The 27,661-nt window shown below is 38.3% G+C and overlaps 1 protein-coding gene across 2 annotated transcripts in view; it reads right to left on the bottom strand.

Annotated features, from left to right (window-relative positions):
* The window catches only part of mtcl2 (microtubule crosslinking factor 2), a 60,218-nt gene extending 33,383 nt beyond the window's left edge, over positions 1-26,835 (bottom strand). For both annotated transcript variants that reach the window (XM_067371209.1, XM_067371210.1), the window contains exons 1-3: positions 25,775-26,835; positions 23,789-24,013; positions 11,165-11,323 (exon numbers count right to left, since the gene is read on the bottom strand). In XM_067371209.1, coding sequence (XP_067227310.1) covers positions 11,165-11,323; positions 23,789-24,013; positions 25,775-26,620 — 1,230 coding nt within the window. In that variant the 5' untranslated portion in view covers positions 26,621-26,835. The remainder of the gene's footprint in view (positions 1-11,164; positions 11,324-23,788; positions 24,014-25,774) is intronic.
* Between the last annotated feature and the right edge of the window lie 826 nt (positions 26,836-27,661).

Here is a 27,661-nt window from a genome sequence, read left to right as displayed (position 1 = left end):
GCGATATTATCGTTATCGTGAGCCATTTATCGTGATCGTATCGTATCATGAGGTACCCTCCGATTCCCACCCCTAGTGTTTACGACTTTGTTCTTTCAGGGGAATATGATCAGAGTTATATTATTAATAATATCCTGGCTCTCACAAGCTTTATAATGAATAGAGGATGAGATTTTGAAGCCCAAAAAAGTGCAACCATCCATCATAAAAGATAACCACACGGCTCCAGAGGGTTAAAAAAGGATGCATTTGTGTTAGAAAATTAGATTTTTCTAACATAAATGCATCACTTTGCTTCAGAAAGCCTTTATTAACAAGGCTGCTTGCACCACAAGAACACACAATCCAAAAACTAGTAAACCTTTTAATGAAATAATATTATGGTCATCAATGGAGAAAGAGAAAGATAGATGGTGTAGTTATGGCATCGTCCAACAGGGGAAACCAGGGCGATTTTAACAACCCCCTTGGGGAGATGCTTTATATATTCAGTTCTTTTTGTGGTTCACTAACTTATATCAAGCACAAGCAGAGAGGTCATTGACCATTAGATGCACATGGGTGATGGGTGTAGAAGATAATGCTCTGAAGGAAATATTTTAGATAATGTTCTAGCAATCTATTGAAAATCATTTGTAGATAATTATAATGGTCAAGCATTTAGTCATTATGGAGCGACAGTCACTAATCTAGAGCGCATCTGTTTTAATAGACAACAGACATATAAACCAGATTATTTGTCCAAGAGCTGTGTAATTAGTTTGTGGGGGATTTAATGGTTTTTTAATCAATGTCCATTCTCTATTAATGAGGATAATGGTCTGCAGTATATAAATATAAACACATTTCACCTCAATTGGTATTGAATGGATTTGTTGTCAATTACCACTGAACTGCTTTGACTTAAATGTAGTATGAATTCAGTATGATAGATAGATTCAGTAGTATAAATGCTGTATAAGGAGTTGTATTGTAAATGAAGGCATGCGGTATGTGTAGGAGAACATCCCTCCCACAATGAAATGCACAATGCTTTTACACCCTGGAGCAGATTTTCTGGGCCATTTTTACTATTAGTACTATAAACGAACACATCCATTTTGCATTTTTACAATTTTACTTTATTTGTATGTCATTTTTACAGAAGGTTTTATCAAATTTAGCTCACTTCTGGGTTCACATTTTTACAATTTTTACCCAAAATATTGCTACACACACGTTTGCCATGCTTTTATGAACTGTAAAAAATGCCAAGTAATGTAAAAAGTTTTAATCATATTTTAAATATGTTTTAATCTAAGTAATAATCTGGTTTGATTAAGCCAAAAAAGTCTAATATTACTTAATATTAATATACAAATCAGCCTCACTTCATTAGGATGCCAATGAAATTCATTTTGATCAAACAGAAATTACATCACAGATCCATGTAATAAATCAATTAATTTAATTGAATGTATTCCGTTTTATTTTCCGTTTTTGCATGTAAAATTGGGGTCAACACATTTTATATGATTTATATGTATAACTAGGCCTACGTTAAAATATTAATGCAGATATTTTGCCACAACATTTTGAATTCCAGAAGCATTTTTGTCACTTTCAGTGTTTTTTTCCCAAGCCCATATTCATTTCTGAATGTAGGCTATACTGTGCAGTATGCAGTAAGCACTATGATAGTACTCTCTTCTAAATAGAGCTGTAGTTTTGCTGGCCATATTACTTCAGGTTATTGGTCTAGACATATTACATTGATTAGGTGGGCAGGTCAGTGGACTACAGTAATAAAACCATTTTGCTGAAGAGAATCGCTGAAAGTGTAATTCTGATGTGATTAAGTGATCAATCTCAATCCCAGCTCACTTCTCAAGCCATTATATCTAAAACAGAAGATCCTAACTACAATCACACTTCACACACTTCTCCAAAACCAATTTAGGAGCTTCGTCTGTAATGAACCCATCACATTTTAGGATGACTTATAAATCTATATTTCAACCACAGCATTCCCATTTTTAAATAATACGAGTCTGCAGCTTCCAACAAGCCATAGTGAATAACCCTTTAACAGATCAGTGAGGTGTATAGACAGACACAGATGAATACTGATAGTTAGTCTTGTGCAAAGGCTATGAAGCGAAGACTGTTATCCATGCTCTATATAAATCAATGCACCAGAGTGCATACGCGTGCTTTTCTATAGCACTCAGTGTGTGTGTGTGTGTGTGTGTGTGAAAGTGGAAGATTGCTGGTTGACCCAAATGAAGTTCACAGGACGAGTTCCCTAGAGCCTGGATGTGAGGAGACATGTCTTATATAAGATCTATCCCATACACAAAATCAAAGCAATAGCTTACTGATCTGATTAGGAAGAAAGCGGAAGATCTGAGATCTAACCAATTAGCTTCACCTAAGAGACCTGTGAATTCGATCAGAGGGCAGGAAGCACTAGTTGTGTTGTGTAATGATGTAAAGGCCTTGTATGTATGTAAATCTGTTGAGTAAGACTAAGAACTCATCTTCTTTTTTAAGCATAATCAATAGCAATGCAAATACATTTCATTTAACCTCAGTCCTGGGAAACACCAGTGGATGGGAGCTAGACATGACACAACTGAAATAGCACTGTGGATCAATACAAGCACTCTGTGTGAAAATCCCACTCAAATCCATTGTTAGAAATATCTGCGCCACAAACACACTTTCAATTGATTATAAAACTTTTAAAGCTGCTATTTGTAGGCATAAAATACTGTCAGAAATACCACTGAAATACAAAAAAATATTTAGGTCTCCATGATTACTGCAATGCACATTTGAAATCCACTCATAAAATTTGAATTTACTTTATAACTCGTAACATCATATAATTTGGCAAAATTTGTATGAAAACATAAAAAGTAGAGCTGTACACTTAATAAATCGTGATATGGACTAGTGCAGGGGTTGGCAATGGATGCATAAATTTAAACTATAATGCAATTACATTTATTCCACCAATGCTGGAACATGGAACGATAATCTCTGGCATGTGATAATGGCTAAAGAGGTGTATTTAATTTAAAGCTGCAGTCCGTAACTTTTTTAGTTAAAAATGATCCAAAATCAATTTCTGAACAACTACATAACCAGCCACTGTTCAATCTGTTTATCTTAGCCCGATTCACAACGGTATAGTTGTAATAATGTTTTACTAGTTGGTTTCTGTGGGAAATTTGAGCATGCCACCGTTCGTCTTTGCGTCAATACATCATGACTGTAAACATAAAGAACGAGTCACTCACATGATATAGTAGGCTATATCTTGTGAGGATACTGCAGGTGATTTATAGCCTTTTCTCACAGCATCTGAAATAATTAAACTTATCATTTGGATGGCGGATTTTATAGTATGAAAAATTAACGTTAGAGATTTGACAGAAATGTACATAAATTGAAATCTACAGGTAATGCTAATACACACTAAATACACACTTCGGTCGAAAAGAAATTAAGGTTTTTGATGAAAACATTTACGGAAAAAATGGAACTGGCGCTGCGTTCATTCCATAAGTTGAATAGGGAAGGTGTAGGACATTCAGCGTAAGCTTTTTGAAGAATACGAAAGTGCGGTTTTGGCGGAAACACTTGAAAGGCGATCATTTGTGTTTATAAAGCATATACATTTAAAAAATTTTCGAAAATGACTGATGGTTTCTCTAGATAAGACTCATATTCCTCGTCTGGTATCATTTAAAGCTCTTTGAAGCTGCACTGAAACTGTAATTTTGACCTTCAACCGTTTGGAGGCCATTGAAGTCCACTATAAGGAGAAAAATCCTGGAATGTTTTCATCAAAAACTTTAATTTCTTTTCGACTGAAGAAAGAAAGACATGAACGTCTTGGATGACATGGAGGTGAGTAAATTATCAGGGAAATTTTATTTGAAGGTGAACTAATCCTTTAAATAAAGTCCTTCAAACTTGTATACGGACATACATTGAAGTAATCATTCCTCGTAGTCACACAGCCTGTTTTTTTATTAAGTCAGGTAAGCACTGGACTGGTGTATGTGAATATTAAACCACAAAAAGACTACTTAAATATGAAGTGTGCATGTTCTACATGACTGTCTGTGTGAATGAATGACGCAAGTTCGTCTACTTCACATTATTAGGCATAGATACACTCAAAAAGTCGACGGTCTTCACTACAACCTGCCAAAATTCAATTTCAGTTTACCTTAAAATTATGACAGTATTCGAAGGAGTTAGTATGTACTTGTGTAGATTATGTTAAACAGACTGACACAGCAGGGAACAAGTGTTGTCCATAAACCTGACAGATCTAATCTTGTCCGACATGCTAAACTTCTTTCAAACAGCTGATCTCAGCTGGTTTCCACGGTCACAATCTTAATACATGACATGGTGCTCACCTAATGCAGTTTGTGTGGAGACAACACTATTAGACCGCCATTAAAGGCAAAAACAGAACAGCCAGTTGCTTTACACAAGGTGTGTGCATGTGTGTTTTGTGCGTGTGCATGGGTTTATAAATGACCTACATGCACTGCAGCATTGTCACTATCAAATCTAATAACCTCCAGCCTCAAAAGCCTTATATGAGTTGCTGTGTGTGTGTGTGTATCAGACATAAGGGTCCAGACATCAATCAAACACACATTTCCCTTTCTGTGCTTTCTTTGTCAGTTCTAGCACTGCTGAGCTCAATAAAAAAGAGCTTGCCGCAAACTCGCTCCCTACCAACATCCTCTTATTGTTTGTTTTGCCTGTGCCATTTGTTCAGTCGTGTAATTCTCAAGTGGAAGCAGTTGGAGATTACAAGCTCTCTGTCTGAAGTGTACAAACATCCACGCACATACAGAGCCAATAGCTGTTTGTGTGACATTAGAGCCTAGGTTTAAGACAGGTAATGGCCTTTCATTTATAAGTGCACACTTGAATCCCTACAGTGACTGAGACGTCAAATCAAGCAAGCACTGACATCCCTGACCCTTTTAGAAATCCCCTTTTTCCCTGACCAACACGTTCCGCTAGGTCTGGTGATATGATATTCAAAAATAGCTCTTATGCATTAAACGGCTCAAAAAGGAAGAGGAAGATATGATGAATGACAAACAACAGTCAGAGGTGTGTGTTAGACCAGTCAATCCACCCTGTGTGTGAACATGAGAAGCACAGAAAGATATCAGACACACATCTGCTCTTGCATTTAGTTGGCATAAAGCTTGTATAAATCATTTTTTTATAGCTTGTTAAATCATTTTTTTGAGGATGAACAAAAACGCTCAGTTATTGTGTGTGTCCCTTTAAATGCAAATGAGCGGCTGCTCTTAAGAAGAGGGCGGAGTTTCAAGAGCTCATGTTAGCAGCGCCGATTACCACAGACTCACTGAAAATGTCAGAAACTCTTTGTTGTGTGTTCTTGGGCGGGGTTTATGTAAATTTTGGGGTTTGTGATGTCACCAACCCAGGAAGAAGCTTGTTGTAGTCCCTACCAGCCGTTTGTTGTAGTTCTTAAACAGTGATTATTAACAGAAAATATTTGCTTTGAACTTTAAGCATCGTAACTTTGCAGATGTTGTTTATGCTCAAACAGCAATATTACACACTAACTAAAGTTAAAAAAGTGAAATCATAATCAACCACCCATTTAATAGTTTACCATAAATGCTTGTCAGCATATTCGGCAGAACAATAGAAGTAATTATGAAATTACATATAAAGATGCACTTAAAGTGATCCTTGATCATGATTTCACTTTTTTAACTTTAGTTAGTGTGTAATGTTGCTGTTTGATCATAAACAACATCTGCAAAGTTACGTTGCTCAAAGTTCAATGCAAAGGGAGATATTTTCTTTTACAGAAATCGCTTTTTAAGGACTACAACAAACGGCTGGTAGGGACTACAACAAGCTTCTTCCTGGTGTGGTGACATCACAAACCCTAAAATGAACAATGTAAGGCTGAACACCGTTACTGACAATCCTCATTTTGGCTGCGTGAGATTCTCCAGCTTTGTTGTTGTTGAGCTGTTAAAGCTCCGCCCTCTTCTGGAAAGGGGGCAGGGAGCAGCAGCTCATTTGCATTTAAAGGGACACACACAAAAACAACGTGTTTTTGCTCACACCCAAATAGGGGCAAATTTGACAAGCTATGATAAATGATCTGTGGGGTATTTTGAGCTGAAACTTCACAGACACATTCTGGAGACACCAGAGACTTATATTACATCTTGTGAACGGAGCATAATAGGTCCACTTTAAGTCACACTTAGGTAGGTGGGTCAAAAAAGTGCACTAAAGTTCAGATAACTGCACTAAATATAAACTACAATGCATTCTTATTCATTTGCATTTGCAATTATGTCTCCGAAAACATTTAATTCAGTATATTTTTTCCATAATAAGTACTCTTTTAACAAGGTACCACTTGGTTTTGAGAAAACAAACAAACCTATCTAGGCCGCTTGTGTGCTTGAGTATATATATGTGTAGACTTCTCACTTGCTTTTATTCTCTATTGTTCCCATCATGTTTCAAATCTAGACAAAACCTCTAATGCCATGTGCTTTGATGCTGCACAGGTCAGACAGGACAATACAGAGAAACACAGCAAACACAGCTGCCAGACAGACTCAAGATACCAGCTATTGTGCCTCCATTTAACTCTCCTTCTTAGTGTTATTTAGAGCAATGTAAATATCGGATACAATGAAAACTGGATATTGTAAATATTTTTTATCTTCATTGGTCTACAAAAATAGTTTGAGAACATTCACTTTATTATGACTTTGTGTATTGTGTTTTCATGAATCTAATTCATTGGATTGTAATGGAAAGGAAATGGTAGGGAAATACAACACTATAGCCACACTAAATAAAGTATCATGGTACATGCCAGGGTTATTGGACCATTTATGTACCATGGTATTCTTCAAAATACCTTGTAAATGCATGCCATTGTGCATGAACCCAGTGATCATAACACCACAATTCTTTTCTGTAAGGGAAATCAAGGGAAAAGTAAATGATTTGTCTTGAAATGACAAGGCTCATCTATCTGGAAACAGTTTCTTATAAAAGCTCACAGCGCTGTTTTTACTGACCTATGACTGTTCTCGTAATCATCAAATACCCTGCGAGTCAGCAGGTCAGCATTTCATTACTCTAGTTCTGAAAGAACAGAATTACAAGGCCCACATCATCCCTCAAACTTTCAGGACATTCTTGGAAAACCATTATTTAAATATTCCCATGCTTTTCCCTACACAGCAAGCAAGGGTTTTAAAGTTTAAATAGACACTGTCCATCTCTAAGATAGTGTTCCTCATCTAGTGTTTGTTTCCATCAGTGTGTTCATGAATGCAGCTCCAGTGACCCTGCACTTCCTTCCTTTCTCAGGGCTTCCCCCTCAGAGCAAAACAAAGATACCAGTTTCCTGAAAAATATAAATAAAAAAATCAGTCATCCTCATAGGACTGTTTCCTCTAGCACAGTCTAGAAAGGGTGAAGAGCTCTGAATTAACAATTAATACATGCTGTTTGTGAGACACACTGGGCTCTGAATGATAAACTAACACATGAGCTGACTTCACTCTCATCTCAACCTCCTTTTACTGTACTGAAGCCTATTAAACACCTGTTAAACAGCCTCTATAAAACAGGCCCTCCACATCGAGACCACCATCAGAAGGCCATGAACACACAAACACACCCTCTTACACTCCGCCAGCAGGAGACATGTGAACCTAATCACCCGAGAGACTTCACGGCAGCTGCAGCGCCGATCGATACTCGTTCTGTGTTAAATGAAGTACTGAGAGAGAGTTTGAGAAAGAGGGATGGAGAGTATGAAAGAAGAATGAAAAGCGTTTGTAGGAAAGGACAAATAGGATTTTTTTAAGGTTAAAGGTTAAAAAACCCTAAATCAGCAAGCCTTCACTTTCAGTGTTTGTTTTTGTGTCAGGAAGGAGGTCTTTGATCTGATGACATCAGCGCGCCCCGCATGCAAACTTGCCTTTTTCTCACACAAACAGCCCAAAAGTCACTTCAATAGCTGAGAAATTAGACATTTTCACAAGTTTCTTTTCAGTCCATTCTTCCTTGAATTTATGGTATTTCACCATTGTCAGTTGTTCAGTTTAATAATGTAATGTAATCAGACATAGCTTTACATTTATGGTCGTAAAAAAACAACAACTTTAATTACCTACTTCAATCCACTTCTACTGTTACCAAAATCTGCTTTTTATCTTAAATGTCCTTAAAAGTACCCTGTCCATAAAACATGGTGTTATAACAGAAAATGTAACACAAAACAGCCTAACAAATAACAAAATAAGAAAGAAACAAAACTAATTGAATAAAATATAATCATATGCGATGTGTCATGCAGAGACTTCAGCATTTTACATTTAATGCAATAAACATACTTGCAATTTTTTTACTGTATATCGCTCACAGTAAACCCTAAAGCTCAAAATAATTGTTTTTTAGTAGGACAAACTTAAATTAAACAAATTAGTATAACTTTTATGAATATTTAGCACTTTCTTTTTCTTTCAAGTTCACCAAACTGATATATTTTAAGTAAACTGAACTGTTTCATTGTTTTGAGTTTTATGAACTTATTTCTTTTAATTTAGATTAACTTGAGTTTAACTGAAACTGGACTGGGATTTCTATTATAGAAATCCCAGCATGCTTTGATCATGGCACTGGAAAGTGAGAGTAAATGCTAAAATTAAATGTTATATAATGTTTTGTTTGCAAGATTAATGATTTAGTAGTGATTTATGTTTTGTTATGCTAATTTAGACGTTTCTGTTAATGGCAACTGATTGCCTAATTTTTTTTGAGTTTTGCCAATTTATTCAGGTTAACATGTTTTTACTCTTGTGTTTTTACAGGTTTCATTAGAGTGTGCCATTATTTTCATAAACATACTAATTTGAGGAAGACATGAGGAAATTTGTGTGCTTAAATGGTGTTGAACCATGTTTGGAGCACTAGATCAGATGAAATATGTAAAGTAAAAGAAAATGTACAGTCAATCGTTATCAGGACCTTGATGCAAGTTTATTTACTCAGAAAAATAAAGGAGACATCAAACTAGCACATCTTTGTGGGAAATCGTCCATTATACATCTTAGCCTTCATTAAACAAAACTATTTCACTGCAAAATGCCACAATTGATCAATCAGAATCAAGTATTTCAGAGAGCTGTCCAATCAAACTTAATACATCTCTTTCATCCCATGCTGTTAACTGAGGGTATGTCCGGGTGAGATATATTAATCAGATCATCTTCTTTTACATCCGATGATCCATCGTTTCTTCCTATTCTTTGAGAGAGCTGTTGTTTGAAATGCTTTACTGGCTCTTTTCTAGAAGTTCAGTCTCGCTGTGTACCATAAGTGCCCGCTATGCCAAGAATTCAGACCTCAACAACAGAGAGTGGCACGCATCCTGCCCCGGGCTTTCAGCCAATAAGAATGCATAACAGACCTGTGGGTTGAACCATAGTGGTGCAGCCGAGCAAATCAGAGCACTGGCACTGACTATCACAGCAGTACACAACACCCCGTAAAATGACTCCCAAAGAAAAGAGTAAACCGACCAGTAATGACAGTTGCTTCAAAACAATAATGCTTTCATCACTTTCTATCATGTTTAAATCATAGCTAATAGAGCACAGACCAACCATTGAGCCAACGTAGACCATCCAGCCAACCATCTATTACTCAGAAGACAAAGAATCATTTATTACCAAAAGAATTCAGGCCAAACTAGAGAATTAACCAAACACAAGAAGCATGCTTTATGTTCCTCCTCGTTAAACTGTCAGCAGAGAAAATCTAATGCTAAATTCATGTGCTCCCCTTGCACCGTCAATCCCACCCACCCGAGCTGACATTTACACAGAGAAAGTCAACAGATCAGTACGAGCGAAGGGCTCTCAGCTCCTATTGTAACACACACAGCTTTGACTAGAGCGGAGCGCTGCGCCTCAAGCTAAACGAATGTGTTAACATTAAGAGTTCTGCCCCAAACCAAATCAAGTACAACATAAATACTTTCCCTTTCAAAAAGCTTCCCAGGAGCTCCTAATGAAGCCTTTTCTGAGAATCTGAAACTAATTAATGATCCAATTTTCCCCAATTACTAGCAACTTCCTACAGAACTCACATTAATTTCCCTTACTGAAGCTAAAATGGCCAAAAATGGATTGTTCCAAATCCAAATGGCCGCCATCTGTGGCCACATACATGTGACTTGTGAACTATATTATTTTGCAGAAAAAATGGTTTATTGTGGTTATTATTAGTTGTTCTAAGGCATGAATCATTGATTTTATGATGAAAGATACCTCAAATTCAGTAGTTTGTTATGGAATCTTGTTTCACCCACTAAATACAAAATAGGTAATTGTGACTTTTTATCTCACAATTCTGACTTTTTTTCTAAGAATTGCGAGATATAAACTTTAAAACTCACAATTCTGACTTTATATCTCGTAATTCTGACTTTATAACTTGCAATTCGGAATTTATCTAGCAATTCTGACTTTTTATCTCGCTATTCTGAATTTATAACTCTCAATTGATGCTTTATATCACACAATTATGACTTTACAACTCGCAATTCTGAGAAAAAAAGTCAGAATTGCGAAATAAATAGTGGTGGAAACAAGCTTCCATAGATTGTTGATGAGAAGTGTGCTTTTACATTTCTATGTCATCAAACTTATGGATTTTGCCTGGTGACCCATTGAAGGAAGGACCTAAGTCATAACTAGCGACCAGAATGTTATACTGATTTAGAAGTGGGATCGTTTCGTTTGAACCAGTAGGTAACCACCTAGCGACCACCTAGCAATGCCCAATCCACACAGCAACACTCTTAACAACCACTCAGATCAACTTTAGCATCCACAAAGCAATGCCTTAGTAACAACCAAGACCACCCTAGCAGTATCTTTCATTGATTTCATATTGCATACCAACACTTTATTCCTATAGTTAAATGCACAGCCACTCATTGCAATTTCCACAAATTTGACATTTGTCATAATTGCATATCTACAGCTCATTTTAAAGCCCACTGGGTGTCTAATCAACACCCTGAACATTTCTAGAATGGTCAGTTGTCTCTCACCTCTCTGGCCTTCTCCATCTCAGCTTGCAGGACCTGCTTGGCCACCTCCAGATCCTGTAGTTTCACCCTCAGGTCCTCGTTCTCCTGCTCCAGACGAGATCTCTTCTTCTCCACAGTGTCCAGCTCATTGTGGAGACGGATGGACACGTCCTTCGCCACCTAAACAACAACAAAAGTTTTTAAATGTGGTGAGATGAAATTAAGATTAAAATTAAAAACTCTGCAAGCTGACTACGGAGACAATCTCAGTAAAAAAAAAGAAAAAAATCAAGATGGTGAATGAGGCAAGAAATATATTAATATAAATATATTTCAATATTATAAATACAGTGGGTACGGAAAGTATTAAGACCCCCTTAAATTGCAGCCATTTGCTAAAATCATTTAAGTTCTTTTTTTTTTCTCATTAATGTACACACAGCACCCCATATTGACAGAAAAACACAGAATTGTTGACATTTTGCAGATTTATTAAAAATTAAAAACTGAAATGTCACATGGTCCTAAGTATTCAGACCCTTTGCTGTGACACTCATATATTTAACTCAGGTGCTGTGCATTTCTTCTGATCATCCTTGAGATGGTTCTACACCTTCATTTGAGTCCAGCTGTGTTTGATTATACTGATTGGACTTGATTAGGAAAGCCACACACCTGTCTATATAAGACCTTACAGCTCACAGTGCATGTCAGAGCAAATGAGAGTCATGAGGTCAAAGGAACTGCCTGAAGAGCTCAGAGACAGAATTGTGGCAAGGCACAGATCTGGCCAAGGTTACAAAAAGATTTCTGCTGCACTTAAGGTTCCTAAGAGCACAGTGGTCTCCACAATCCTTAAATGGAAGATGTTTGGGATGACTAGAACCCTTCCTAGAGCTGGCCGTCCGGCCAAACTGAGCTATCAGGGGAGAAGAGCCTTGGTGAGAGAGGTAAAGAAGAACCCAAAGATCACTGTGGCTGAACTCCAGAGATGCAGTCGGGAGATGGGAGAAAGTTGTAGAAAGTCAACCATCATTGCAGCCCTCCAGCAGTCGAGGCTTTATGGCAGAGTGGCCCGACAGAAGCCCCTCCTCAGTGCAAGACACATGAAAGCCCGCATGGAGTTTGCCAAGATGGTGAGAAATAAGATTCTCTGGTCTGATGAGACCAAGATAGAACTTTTTGGCCTTAATTCTAAGCAGTATGTGTGGAGAAAACCAGGCACTGCTCATCACCTGTCCAGTACAGTCCCAACAGTGAAGCATGGTGGTGGCAGCATCATGCTGTGGGGGTGTTTTTCAGCTGCAGGCACAGGACGACTGGTTGCAATCGAGGGAAAGATGAATGTGGCCAAGTACAGGGATATCCTGGACGAAAACCTTCTCCAGAGTGCTCAGGACCTCAGACTGGGCTGAAGGTTTACCTTCCAACAAGACAATGACCCTAAGCACACAGCTAAAATAACGAAGGAGTGGCTTCACAACAACTCTGTGACTGTTCTTGAATGGCCCAGCCAGAGCCCTGACTTAAACCCAATTAAGCATCTATGGAGAGACCTAAAAATGGCTGTCCACCAACGTTTACTATCCAACCTGACAGAACTGGAGAGGATCTGCAAGGAGGAATGGCAGAGGATCCCCAAATCCAGGTGTGAAAAACTTGTTGCATCTTTCCCAAAAAGACTCATGGCTGTATTAGATCAAAAGGTGCTTCTACTAAATACTGAGCAAAGGGTCTGAATACTTAGGACCATGTGATATTTCAGTTTTTCTTTTTTAATAAATCTGCAAAAATGTCAACAATTCTGTGTTTTTCTGTCAATATGGGGTGCTGTGTGTACATTAATGAGGAAAAAATGAACTTAAATGATTTTAGCAAATGGCTGCAATATAACAAAGAGTGAAAAATTTAAGGGGGTCTGAATACTTTCCGTACCCACTGTATGTGTAAAGCAGTGTACTGCTAAATACTGATTAAAAATATTGCATGCTGTAGTAATGAATCATTACAGCTTTGCCAGTGAAAAGTATTGAAGATGGCTGATTCATATGTTTATGATTTATGTCTTCCTGAAGGTGGTGGGAAGCTCATTAAAAGTGGTTGATTGTAAAGCTGCACTAACTTTTAAGGAGGCAATTATCAGTGTTGTTGAGCAAACAAAAACCCATCTACAACACACACACAAACATAATGGTGTTTGGACCATTTTAGAAACACAAACCCATTTTTCATTACTGACAATGTTTGTATGTTTCTATAGGACACTTATAAAGGAAGGATGTAGGTTTGTGTGAGAGGAATGAAGAAAACAGAGGGCAGCAGTCACTGAAAGGGGTAAAAGGGGACTGTGAGGGGGTAGGAGGAGGAACACAGTCCCCGTTTGTGAGTTGTGCTTCATGTTCTCCTCTCTCTCTGTGTCTGAACCACAGCCAGGGTGCAGCTGGGTACCCACAATGCTCCTCTGTACCAACACCATGCTCTAATTCATATCAGATCCCTCCATCTCTCATTTTTTCATTTTCTTTATCTCACCACCGCCCTATCTGCCTTGTTCCATCAATCTTTCCTTCATGTGAAGCAACTAACTAAAAGTAGCAACACTACTAACTTATCTACATTTTCAGTCATGTTACAGTAGCTGTTTTTAATCAAATGAAAATTTATCCAGTATAAGCTATTTTTTTTCCCAAAATGTGCTATAGTGTGAGTAAATAATACAATGCTGTTTTGATGTCACATTATATTGATATGCAATATTAAGCACTTTTGGTCTTACTGTAAAAATTCTACAAAGATCACCGAATTTGCACAGCATGTTATTTTACGATATATGGGCTATATATATACCCATCAGAATAACTTCAGTGTGTTATTATTATGGTGGTTATAACTACATTTTTAAATATCAGTATGGCTTTACTTGCAAATTATATCAAAGATTGATTGTAAAATATAAAGTTACCAAAACACCATATTTTAATGCCTCAAACATATTTTAATGCAACCAAAGCTTTCAGTTTTTAAATATAACTACAAGAATTTTCATTATATTATTTTATACAACAATTCTTTCTGGTTCTCGAATCTGATTGGCTGAGAGGCGTGCAATATTCTAGTGATAACAGTACTCCCTTTTCACTGTTTGTATCACTCCGCTGGAAGTGTTTGTCATGGCAGATTTTTTATTTTTTTACAAATACTACACTTGTTGTACCATGAACTGTAGTTTTAAGAGTTTTTTAAGCTATAATGTAGTTGTTTAGACCTGAAATATGAGACCCATATTTAATTATAGCACCTATTTTACAATTTATTTAAATGTTTTTGGAGCTCGTGTACCCGCTGAGAACAGCTTCATCTCGGCCATTGCTTTGGGGATTTGTGGCTGGCTCTTTTAGTGGTTAAACATGAGATATAATTCATTTTGGGCACATAAAACAGACAATCTTTGGTCTTATTAATCTATAACTTGTTCCTGAGCAAATCAAATTTGTCTATGTTAAATTTAATAATTTAATATTAAGGCTATATTTAACTTGCATCCTGTAGAGCACTGCTTTTGTACGTTTGACTGAATTGTACAATTGTGTTTATTTCCTATTGTCATTTATAATTGTTGTTAATTCAATTATTGTTCAATAAGTATTATTTTATGTAAATAATATGTTGAATTTGCTATTGAGAATGGGTCCATCAGTGCGTAATATTGATTGAGTGAAAGTTACAATACGCCATTAGATGACGGCAAAATTTTACGAGTGAATGAGTGAGTCGAAAGAGACTTTTAAATTGAAAGGGATTTTCAAGGGATTGTTATGGAAAATTCCCTTAACTATTCTAACTTATTTACACACTTGTGATGTCAAACTGTTGTATAACCGCAATATCACCCTCGTAACCGTGCGATATGGCTGTATATCAGCATGCTGTGATTACCTATGGCCGAATCACACCCGTGCTGATATACAGCCATATCGCACGGCTACTCGCGTGATATTGCTCATATATTTTATTATATCGATATTTCTAAGAACAAACAGCCAAGCAAGAATGAATCTATGCCACGATTCATGATAGTGTAGAGTATGTTTCTAAACCACAGACCCAGGGTTTTATGGCGTCTGTATTGTCATACAAATGTTTTAATTATCAGAGCACCAAAAGTGTCGGTTGGTCCTAGATTATTTGCATTCACTCCTCCCTCCATTCTGTCTGGACGACACCCACCTGCTTTTGAATGACAATGTCACAGCCTGTTGTTGCTTTTACTTGGAAAAAAATCACCAATAGATCAACAGGGAAAGGGGTAGTGAAGCACAGCAATGTCATGTTTGTTTGTGAGTGTGTGTGTGTGTGTGTGTGTGTGTTGTCCGCCCCTCTCACCACAGCCTGATGTAGAACAACAAACTGCCATATCTGCTGCACCATGAAATCAAAGGAGTGTAATGAGACATCAAAGAATATTTGCATGAGCCCAAGACTGTTCATCGGTAGTACTTGGACAAATATGTAAATGGCTCTGTGGGATTTGTTTGTCTTTGGGTTTGATTATGTGTGTGTGTCGCTCCTCTCTGATCCTGCTTTTCAGGATTGCTCCGCCTCTCTGCTGTGCAAACGGTCGTTTTAAATGACTTCCCTCTAGATCTGTATCTGGTTGCATCTGCGGGACAGATGCCCGGGCACATTCACACTGTAACCTCAACCTTACCGTGCTTAGAAAACACAAAGCTGCCCTTCGGTTAACCTCTATAAGCACATGCAGCTCAGATGAACCATATGAAGACAGTCCAAGGGCACCAAATACTGTCATGTTGAAAGAAACCCATTAACACGGTTCCTACATTTTTAAATGGATTGGCACTTTAAATGCATCCGCCAGTCCATTTCTGCTTCCACCCATATGTCACTCTCGAGTTAATTTTACAAATCCTGCCTTTGCAACTAAAATAGCATTTGCAAATCATTTTACTTACATAATGCAATGCATTTCTGAGTGAAACGGGATATTCAGTGAGATAAAATGTAGGGCAAGTAAATGGATACTTAGTCTCCTTCTTTTCAATTTTAATTCTAGAAAAAAAGAGACTCAAGTAATCTCAAATGTGCCTCCTCTAGAGTTTCCTCCCAGCTCAGGATCTGGGCTGTAAGTGGGGCTTTGTCTTGCTCCATGGCTGTTTGAGTTGACTTTGACGTGTGAATGCAGCACATGGATGATTATGCATATGCTCTCCTCACATACATGATAATGAAGGGAGAAGGCAGGCAATAAGGTTTCAGAGTCAGTTTTCCTGGAATCCCTAGAGTGGTTTGACCGAGAGGGGACCAAACCGGCTACACAATAAGGAGATGTTCATTACTATGTGCCTTTTTCTCTTTCCTTATCTCCAGGATGCTGCTGCTAAGCTGATATCTGAACAGGCGAAGGCCAAACTGACCAAACAATATTTTCTTTGCTTATCAGCATCTGTCACCCTTACTTCCTCTTTATTATTCTCATTCTGCCCAGAGGGAAATTTTATTGCTCATATGTTGCTATTTTATAGCTCAGGACACTCGTTGCATGTCTCATTAAGCTCAAAGTATACTTTAATTTTTGTAAATATACCTCCTTGTTAGAATTTCTGACTCCCACGCCGGAGACCCGGGTCGAGGCCCACACAGAGCGGGGCGAGGAGGACATGGGTGAGGGGTTATATATTGGTGCCATGACCCTGATGGGAGTGATGCTAAAGCAGAGTTCAGACTGCACGATTTTAGCTCCAATTTTGGCTCGCCGACAGGTTTTCAGAAATCACCGACAAATGCCCGAAATCACAGGCAAATTGGTGCTCGTTCACGCGAGTGACAATCACGCAGTGTGAATGAGCAAAGACGCGATCTGAGAGAATCGCCGACGAGTCGCCGACACCCGAGAGATATTTGGCATGCTAAATATCTGGACCTGTCGGAGATTCAAAATCCTGCTGTGTGAAAAGTGTTCTGACTGAAAACTACATCGGCGATGACCGACAGCCAATGAGAGAGCGAGATACAGAGCAGCGGGGAGTTCGGGGAGGAGTTACAGACCACAATACTTCTTCAATACTGCTTCGTTTCAGATAAACATTACAATTGTATCAAACAGAAACAAAGCACAAACATTTGCTTGACCATCCGCAACAGCAGCACATTGAAAAGTTATGTATTTACCTCCAACTCTCATTGCAGAACACACAATCCACAGTCTCCCCAACCATTTCCTCCTCCATATTCTTCTTTTCTTTTTCTTATATTCGCTGCAAATCAGCACACAGGCAATTCGTACTGCAAGCTTCTTGCGGGCTACCGTTTTTAATAATAATAATAATAATAATAATAATAACTCTGGTCCTGCACGCGTGATATCGCATTGTTTCCTAGTCACATCTCGCGTATGTTTGGTTGTGAAACGTAGTTTGCGTGCCAGACAGAGTTGTCGGCGATTCTTCCTATTGTAAAGTCATGCAGTGTGAAACCTTCTGTTGCCGATCCATCGTGCAGTTTGAACACAGCAGCGACTGAAAGCTGGCCAAGATAGTCATGCAGTGTGAAAAGAACAGTGACCCGACTGCTTTGAAAATCGTGCAGTCTGAACTCGGCTTTAGGGGGTGAGTGTAATGGATGTAGGCTCACTCCCCTGATCTCAAGCGGTCTAGCGACTGATAATAGAGACTGCAGTCTTTAGCCTCCTTGTTAGAGCACCCAACTCCCATGCCGGCGGACCAGGGTACGAGTCCCGGTTCAAACAGGAGAGGTTACACTAGGATATACCTACAGTGCATGTGGAGTAAATTTCATTAGAATAAAAACATAACGACGATACTTGGTCGTTTTGCTTTACAATGTAAATTAAACATGTAGGGCTGGGCGGTATGACGATATATATATAGATATAGATAGATATATAGAGATATTGCTATACAGTATATATCGTGGAATGTAAATATATAGCACTTTTGACACTGACGGACACACAGCATAAGCGTGCACACAGAAAGCTGTGTCTCTCAGCATGCGATTGTGAATTTAGTGTGCTTGAATGGTTGAATACACACGCAAATATGTCAAAACGCCCTCTGTGTGGAGAATTCATGTAAACACAGACAGTTTTGTCTTAACTGAAAGTAAACAGTTGTGTGTAAACCGGACGTGTATCAGTATAATGGATCTGTGCATTTGGTCTTAAAGCGACAGCAGCCTAATATACCTAATGTGAATCCAACAAAAAGCGAAAATAATTTATTGCTCTTGACTGAATAACTTTTCTGTAGCTTTAATAAGAAAAGTTTATATTTAATTAATATTTTATTTTTACATGTGTTTATTAAATTTCTGTACTAATTCTAGTTACATGTTAAATAAACCTATTGTACCTGAAGAACTTTAAAAGGCTATTAGTCTTGGTGTACGCATACACTATGCATTTGCATCAAAACTGAAGTATCCTTTGGAATTTAGCTTTCAAAGTATTAACTTTGTCTCAGAGGTTTTGTCCAGAAATGAAACTAATGACATCTATTTCCGCCGAAAACTATCCTGCAAACTGTATAACACGGGCACTGCTAATCGTTGATTATAGATTATCTGAATTTAAGGAACTGAAGAAATCTCATTCATGATTTTTGTTTCCTACAGCTGCAATCATTGTCTCTGTTTCTCAGCTGTTGTTTTGCATGAGCACATGACTGGAGAAGCTCAGATGGGTAACAGAGGGAAAGAGGAAGCCACAGTGTTTCTCCAAACCTAATTTAATAAGCCAGAGCAGCTGATGAGAAGGTGTGGAGCTGTTTTCCGTCCTTCCCCTGACAGATCTGGGAGACGTTGCTGTCATTGGATGAGAAATGAGGCCAGTGCTTCAGAGAGCAGGAAATGGTGCAGAGATCTTACAAACATTCAAATCTTCCCTCAACCCTTTTCACCCCTACCCCCTCCTGACCATGACATCATCCCCTCCCCCTCGGTCCTGAGAGACCAGAGCAAGATGGGAAAAATTTGAACATGGGAAACTCTTATATGACAGAGTAAGTCCAGGGGAAAAAAAAACATTTGTCTTGCAGAGCCTCTTGGTCAGAATATCACTGACCTCTGAATGAGGCTTATTCATTTGGAAAGTACCGAACATCAAGCGATAAGTGGGTAATGTGCGTTAACATCAAGGGTTTTACTTAACATAGAGAACATAATTAGTAATGTAGTGGCCAGTAATAATTTGGCATTTTCAGATTATGGGCGGATAACTCAACCAGTGGATCTAAATATACCGACAGTCTTGTCAATGGATAATAAATATCAGTTGTCATCATAAAATTGTAAGCATGCAAATATATGTATGGTAATTACTGGCTCTCCACGATGGCAACACTTTGGGGCAGTGGATTTCACATAGTACAATATTTTTAACTCAAAATAGTATTTTATGTCCAATTATTTATGCACTCTAAAAAATGCTGGGTTACAAACAACCCAAGTTAGGTTGAAAATGGACAAACCCAGTGATTGGGTTGTTTTAACCCAGTAGTTGGGTTAAATGTTTGCTGGGCAGTTTTATTTAATCCAACTATTGTTTATAAATTACTATAATATTGGTTTAAAATAAACCCAAAATATGTTGGAAATTAAAAATCAGACACATGATTACTAGAGGCAACAATAATAATCAAAAGGTGAAGATTTATTAATATGCAATTTAATAAATGTTTAATTATTATTCATTAAACATATTAATAAATGTTTATTTCCAACATACTTTGGGTTCATTTTAAACAATAACAATAGTTAAATAAAATTACCCAACAGGCTGGGCAAACATTTAACCCAACTGCTGGGTTTGTTCATTTTTATCCCAGCGTTTTTAGAGTGTATTTGGTAAGTGAGACAGATATCAAGCAGGATAATGTATAGTGAGCCGTACTATCGCAAAACAAAGCATGGCTGAATGACATGCTCAACTCAACATCATGGTCCCTTTCGGTTAGTTTTTCCTTTACCTTTTTTTACTTTCTGCTAGTTTTGTAGTACATAATGTACAAAACAAACAGCCTAGACACAAACTAAAAAATGCAAAAATCCTCTGAGGTCATTTTCACTACAATCGATAACTGAGACAAAGATGGCAGCAGTTGCGTTTGTATGAAATTAGAGAGAGCATTGAAGTGAAACACGAGACATGAAAGTCAGCTGAGCGGCCTGCTAAACAGCATTGCCATGGATGAATATTAGGAAATATCTGACTGCTGAATGCCATGATTGACCAATCAGTCATGAGCAGTGCTGGCGAAACTTGCTTTTAAAAGTAATGCATTACAAATATTGTGATACTCCCTAAAAAAGTAACTGATTGCATTACTTAGTTACTTTTTACTCACCTGGGCTGAGCTTGCTTGTTTGTTTTTTAATAACAATAAAAAAGTTCTATTTTTGGCAAATGTAAAGGTCCTTCAACACCAAAAGTGAAATGAATAAGCCTCAGGCTGATCACAAACGTGATGTTTATCTAAAGTCATTTTTGCTTATTGGTATGGTTGAATTGGATCATCAAAGATTAGAAACAAAGACATTAATTAATAAATTGAGATTAAATACATAAAGTGTATTTGTTTCATTTAATATATTGAATTATTGCAGGTTTGTGCAATGTTCTGGCATTGCATTTCACTGTTTTATTTATTAATTTTGAGGAATACTGACTTTTTTTGTGCAAGTGAGATTAGTAAATGCATGCTCTCATTTAGTCTAGAACTGCAAAAACCATCATGTTTACACACAACCCGTCTGCGCTTACTATCGGTTAGGACTGCAAAGAAATGCGTCACTTTACTAGTTACTTGAAAAAAGTAATCCGATTCCATAACTTGTAATGAATTACAACACTGGTCATGAGTATATTGGTTTTATCTAGGCCATCAACTACTGTACAATCTTAACTAAATATTTTGGCATGTGCTACACAACCATTCAAAATATATTTCAAAGTACAGGTTGTTGCACTAGTTATCTTCATATAACTTAGATCTACACAGTGTTTTGTTGCTGTGCTAAGCTGAACATAGTGTGTCTGTCACAGTGGTGGCAATGGAGTATTTCAACCAGTTGAACGCACAAGAGCCGCGAAGATCAGTGTAATTTGACCTGGCTGTGTCGGTAGCGTGGGGAGACAATTGACCCTGTGTTAGGAGACTCCTGTCAGCAGTTAAAGAATTCAGCAGAGGCTGAGATGTTTTCCTGCAGACACCATCCCCCTCGCCTCGCCTCATCGATTGTGTGATACAGCTTTTGATCCGTACCAGCTGTGTCCTGAGTGGTAAAACTTAAGCATGTGACAATGCTACTTGTTAAAGTCCACCATCGTCAGTCTCAGTAGCACAAAGAAAGCCACAGCATTTGCTTGGCAGAGGAAACCACTCTCCCTCCTTTTCCTTCCCTCTGTTACTGTATACAAATCAGCCATGTAAAAGAAGAGTACAGAGAGCGAGGCAGTGCCGACGGGAATGACATCATGGTTATTTCTCTTCCCTCTGACAGAGCAGAGAAAGGAAGTATTGTGTCCACAGCCATGTGAGACAGTTGCCTGCGTGGTGCATGACATGCAGGCTAAAGCATGATCTCACAGACTGCTGAAGATGTTTACATCGTTGGATGTTTTATGAGATTCACCAATGGGATTCCCTCATGAAAAATAACTTATTATGGAAAAATATACATTAAAAGAATATCCTTAAATGCAAACTGACTATTGATTTCAGACACATAAGTGCATGTTATTTACATTTAAATGAAAATGTATTAAAGTTCAAGTTAAATGCAATTATGTAAGTACCTAAGTACATTTTTATATGTAATTTCATACGTTTTCTGCTAAATATACAAGCATTTATGGTAAACTAAAATATACTTTAAAGTGCACTACAAGTACACAGTGAATACAATTAAGTGCACTTTTTTCACAAGTGATAGTTTGAGTCATAACTACTTGTGGGGGAGCATGATGGGTAGTGTTATTGGGTAAAAATGTAAATGTAAAAATGTATTAAAAGAATTAGCTAAATAAAAAATTAAAAGGGATTTAAGGGGATAACGAAAAAGAAGCTTGTTGCAAATCGTATGCAAATAATATTTTTTTCAATTATATTCAATCTTATTTGTATGCCTAATATGTCAAAAACGCAAACCGTTTCTTGTCTCGTCACATTCAGTAATGAATTACATTAATCATATATTAAAGGTGCCATCAAACGTTTTTTCACAAGATGTAATATAAGTCTAAGGTGTCCCCTGAATGTGTCTGTGAAGTTTCAGCTCAAAATACCCCATAGATTTTTTAAATTAATTTTTTTAACTGCCTATTTTGGGGCATAATTAGAAATGCGCCGATTCATGCTGCGGCCCCTTTAAATCTTGTGCTCCCCGCCCATGGAGCTCACGCTTGCCTTAAACAGTGCATAAACAAATTTCACACAGCTAATATAACCCTCAAAATGGATCTTTACAAGATGTTCGTCATGCATGCTGCATGCATACATCGGATTATGTGAGCATACTGTTATATTGTTTACATTTGATTCTGAATGAGTTTGACGGTGCTCCGTGGCTAAAGCTAACATTACACACTGTTGGAGAGATTTATAAAGAATGAAGTTGTGTTTATGAATTATACAGACTGCAAGTGTTTAAAAAATGAAAATAGCGACGGCTCTTGTCTCCGTGAATACAGTAAGAAACGATGGTAACTTTAACCACATTTAATAGTACATTAGCAACATGCTAACGAAACATTTAGAAAGTTTTAGTGAAATATCACTAAAAATATCATGATATCATGGATCATGTCAGTTATTATTGCTCCATCTACCATTTTTCACTGTTGTTCTTGCTTGCTTACCTAGTCTGATGATTCAGCTGTGCACAGATCCAGACGTTAATACTGGCTGCCCTTGTGTAATGCCTTGAACATGGGCTGGCATATGCAAATATTGGGGTCGTACATATTAATGATCCCGACTGTTACGTAACAGTCTGTGTTATGTTGAGATTCGCCTGTTCTTCAGAGGTATTTTAAACAAATCAAATTTACATAAGAAGGAGGAAACAATGGAGTTTGAGACTTTTCCATGTACTGAACTCTTGTTATTTAACTATGCCAATATAAATTCAATTTTTAATTCTAGGGCACCTTTAATCAAATAATAACATATTACTGTCGTCGCTGAATATTTAAATCATTAAACAGCCGTCAAATATTAAATGTTTAGCTACTTACTTGCAACATATTTTTCACTGCTAAAACGGAAGGAATTCACATTCGTCTTCTGTGAACAGTAAGCCCCGCCTCTTTGATTTGATTGGCTCATTCAGACAGTGATGTGTGCTGTTAGATATCGCTGAGACAGACCAACCTAAAAATGTAACTTTTTTTTGTCATCCTAACAATAAACCTAGCGGTGCATAATGGAGTACAGCAGAGCAGCATCAATACTATCAAATATTAGGGGGAACAGTTTGGCCATTTCTAATTTTTGGGGAGGACTTGTCCCCCTCAATGGCTATGATAGTTACAGCCCAGCTATATCTAACAGAATATGTTTGGAGGGTTTCATCTGTAATTACTAAGTCACACAGTATCGCTCTAACCTTGACGTCTTGCTCCAATGTGCGGATAAGCTCCCCGTCCACTTGTCCGGTCTGGGCCACGCGGATACTGCGTCTCTCTGCCTTCTTGAGGCGGTACTGCAGGATGCGGCAGGTCTTGTTGGCCTGATCCAGCTGTTGTCTGAGCTCCTGGAGCTGATAAACATCCTCCTCCAAGTACATGTCCCTCATCTCCAGCATCTCAGAGCGAAGCTCTTCCATTTCATCCTGATATACACACAAACAAACAATGTATCAGTTTAGAAATGACTATGCATTTTTTTGTGTGTGTATTAAACAGTTTAGGTTTAGATGATAAAATATCTAGTATCTACCCAGGTAAGTCTGGGCTGCCACTGGCGCCCCTACAAAAAAAAGTGCATATGATGCCCCTGACCTATGATCAAAACTAATATAGGCATCAGATTCATTATGCTGCATTATGATTTTCCTCGAGACCTGCATAATAGTGCAATGTTTACAAAGCACATGGCTCTAAACCCACATAAACTATTTATACCTCAAACGTGTAAAAACGCATCCTGCTTTCAGGGGCGGTGGGCCACCGCGTGATGTCACACATTTCCCGTGAATATAGGTCAACTACTGCAGCGCAAGTCACGTGCTCAGCGCGCGGATAAACAATGGAGTGAAAAGTGGGCGCGGGCGCAGTGGACTGCTGCAGCATCTGTACAAACAGCTGCATTATTCAAGCAACACGAGTGCAAGAGCAAATAACCACTAGCATTGTTTTAATGCTGTTATATTAGGCATGACAAATGAAACCGATTTGGTTTCATCAAGGTCTTCTGATAGTTTATAAAAACCGAGATTACAAAAGAATCAGTGTTTAGCTCTTACATATGACTCAGTTTTACTGGAGAAAACACAAACCCATCCAATAGTAAAGTGGGATCTTAAATATATGTCTTGCAACATGAATGAATACAGTATTTCCAGTTTTAGGGGGAACACAGACACTGGCATGTCTGGCTTAGAAACATAGACATTTAGATAATGATATATGACAGTAATACAGTATTATACTGGTGACCCTACAAAAATTGCAACTAGTTTCCACCAAAATACTGCAGTTATTACAGTTATTGTGACAACTTACACTGTAAAACATATTTTATCGCTATAAAAAAATATCTGGGTTTGCAGCCGATTATCATCTCACAACCATTTCTGTCATTTCTACTCAGTTCCATAAATTTCTGAATTTGATTTTCTTGATTCAATGGGCCTAATTCAGTTCTAAGTGGCCTAACAGTGTAATTAATTTACCACTTTTATATGATTTTTTTTTTTTTTTTAATTAATGCAGTAATTAGCATTTTCAATTTGAGTTGGTTTCATTATTATAGTCATAATCATGAGCACAAAAACAAAAAATCTTGTTTAAGCCGCTTTTACTAATATTGCATTACAGTTTTACTTTATTTACAACTTTATTAGGGTTTTTTTAGGGTCTTTAAACTAGCTACTTATTATTACTAGAATATTGGCTGTTTATTAGTACATATAAAGCACATATTAATGCCTTATTCTGCATTACCATATTGTACATTCTTAATCCTACCCAATACCTAAACTTAACAACTACTTTACTATTAATAAGCAGTAATTAGGAGTTTATTGAGGCAAAAGTCATAGGTAATAGTGAATATGTGTGAATATATATATATATTAATGATCAGAAAATAACTCAGAAAATAACTAATTTTGCATTATTAAGTATTTTGGTTCTAGCTGGTCATTACGCGGTTCTGATATTGCATTGTATGTTCTTGAGATCAGTGTTTTGGTTTTTGGCACCAGCACACCAGTTTATTTTAAAGGACTAGAGAATAACATCAAGTTGAAACCCTAACCCGAGAGTAAAACTATGACATTTTGTTGGAAACAGTGGTTACCGTGCTGCTATAATGCTTTGATGTTTATGTTCAATTTTGCAATAAGAACATAATATGATCATTATCTTACCTTTAAATAATCATTTTCCGACCTGAGTTCCTCTATTTCCCTGATTAATTCCTCATGCATCCCGTCCATCAACTCCTCAGTCAGGTCCGAGAACGCCAAGGATGTGCTGGCGGGCATCCTGCTGTCGAACGAGGTGAGGGAGCGCTCGTCGCCGGGAGAGACGCTCCCTTCCGCGGTCTCCACTCCCAGCGAGAGTCGGTCTTTCTCGCTGGTCTTGGTTTGGCCACTCTTGTCCAATAGTCCGTGTTCTGCTGCCGATTTATCGCCGTCGATCCCCCCGCGGCTGCTGGTCTCGGTGTCACTGCTGAGCGCGTCTGTGGAGACTTTATTCTCCTCGGAGACGCAGTCGGAGAGCTCGGAGCTGCTGTCGGTGGGTGAGAGTTTCCCCGGAGCGCAGCCGGAGTCCTTGCTTAAATCATCCGATCCGATGCTGGCGTCCGAAACTTTTCTTCGACCGCTTTTATTAGACTTGGCGCTGCTCTTCTGAGCACCGGCCGCGGATAGCGCAGGCTTGCCGGTCGGTTTACTCTTCTCTGTTTTTGTTTCCTTCCCGGTAACCGGGCTGCGTCTGGACACGCGGCCGCCTAAATATATAGCCCCCGGTTTAACGCTCAGCGTCGGTGTGCCGATACCTCCGCGGATTTTAGTGAGGGACCACCCGGGCACATCTTTGGGTCTTGCTGGAGACGGTGCCCGGTGTATTTTCTTTTTCTCGTTAACTTGTGGCGGCTGCACAGGCGGCTGTTCTTGTTCGCCGGTGCTGCTCTCCATTTTCTGCTTTTGCCTCTTCTCCTTCGACGAGACAAAATGCGTCGGGGAACCGGTGTCAACCTTTGTCTTGGTCATTCATTCCGTTTACAAGACACGAATGAAGCTGAAATGTACCTCCTCTCCCCACAAAAAAACAGAAGTTGAACTGGTAACGCTTCACACCAGATCAGCCGACATCAAACCCGTTGGATATCCAAAAAAATATGTGATTGCTTGGATTGAGATGCTTAAATTTTCTTGTATTCACCACGTCTGCAAGATATTCTCCCGTGCACGTCCTCAGCTGTGAATTGCGGCTGCTCCTGTGCTCTGCTGAGTGTTAGTGAGGTTTCTCTCTCCCCGCCCAGATAGCGGCTCTGACCGTGACGAACGGATCACTGGAGCGGAGATGCGCGCGCGCAGAGCACTACTGCCACCAAGACACGACACATGAACTCTTCATCCCTTTAACTATTCGAACGGGTGTTTTCGAAACACTGTACTAAAATAGTCTAGGCTTCCAGTAGCCTATATTATAATAATGTGAACTATTATAATAGTTCTTTGCGCAGGGCAAAACATAGTGAACGAATAACTCTTATGAGTCGACTCTTTTAAGTGGATCATTAAAGGGTTAGTTCACCCAAAAATGAAAATTCTGTCATTAAATACTCACCCTCATGTTGCTCCAAGACCTTTGTTCATCCTCGGAACACAAGTCAATGTGCCTTCAGTGTTTCAACCTTAATCTTTTGTGTGCAAAAAACAAACAAAAGTAATGATTTTATTCAACAATTTCTTCTCTTCCATGTCAGTCTCCCATGCAGTTGATGTAATAAACACAGTGCAGCACTTCCGTGTTCTACATCAGAACTCCTGTTTAGAGCAACATGAGGGTGAGTAATTAAAGGATTATTTCACTTTCAAATAAAAAATACTCCAAGCTTTACTCACTCTCAAGGCATCCTAGGTGTATATGACTTTCTTCTTTCTGGTTAACACAATCAGAGTTATATTAATAAATATCCTGACGCGTCAGATCTTTATAATGACAGTGAATGAAACCGAGTGAGCGGGATCAATGAGTATCAGCTGAAGAAAGTGTCTCCATCCACATCCATCACAGCTCCAGAGGGT

Source organism: Chanodichthys erythropterus, chromosome 20 (assembly GCF_024489055.1).
Source record: "Chanodichthys erythropterus isolate Z2021 chromosome 20, ASM2448905v1, whole genome shotgun sequence".
Lineage (NCBI taxonomy): Eukaryota > Metazoa > Chordata > Actinopteri > Cypriniformes > Xenocyprididae > Chanodichthys > Chanodichthys erythropterus.
This window is presented reverse-complemented; position numbering and strand designations above follow the sequence as displayed.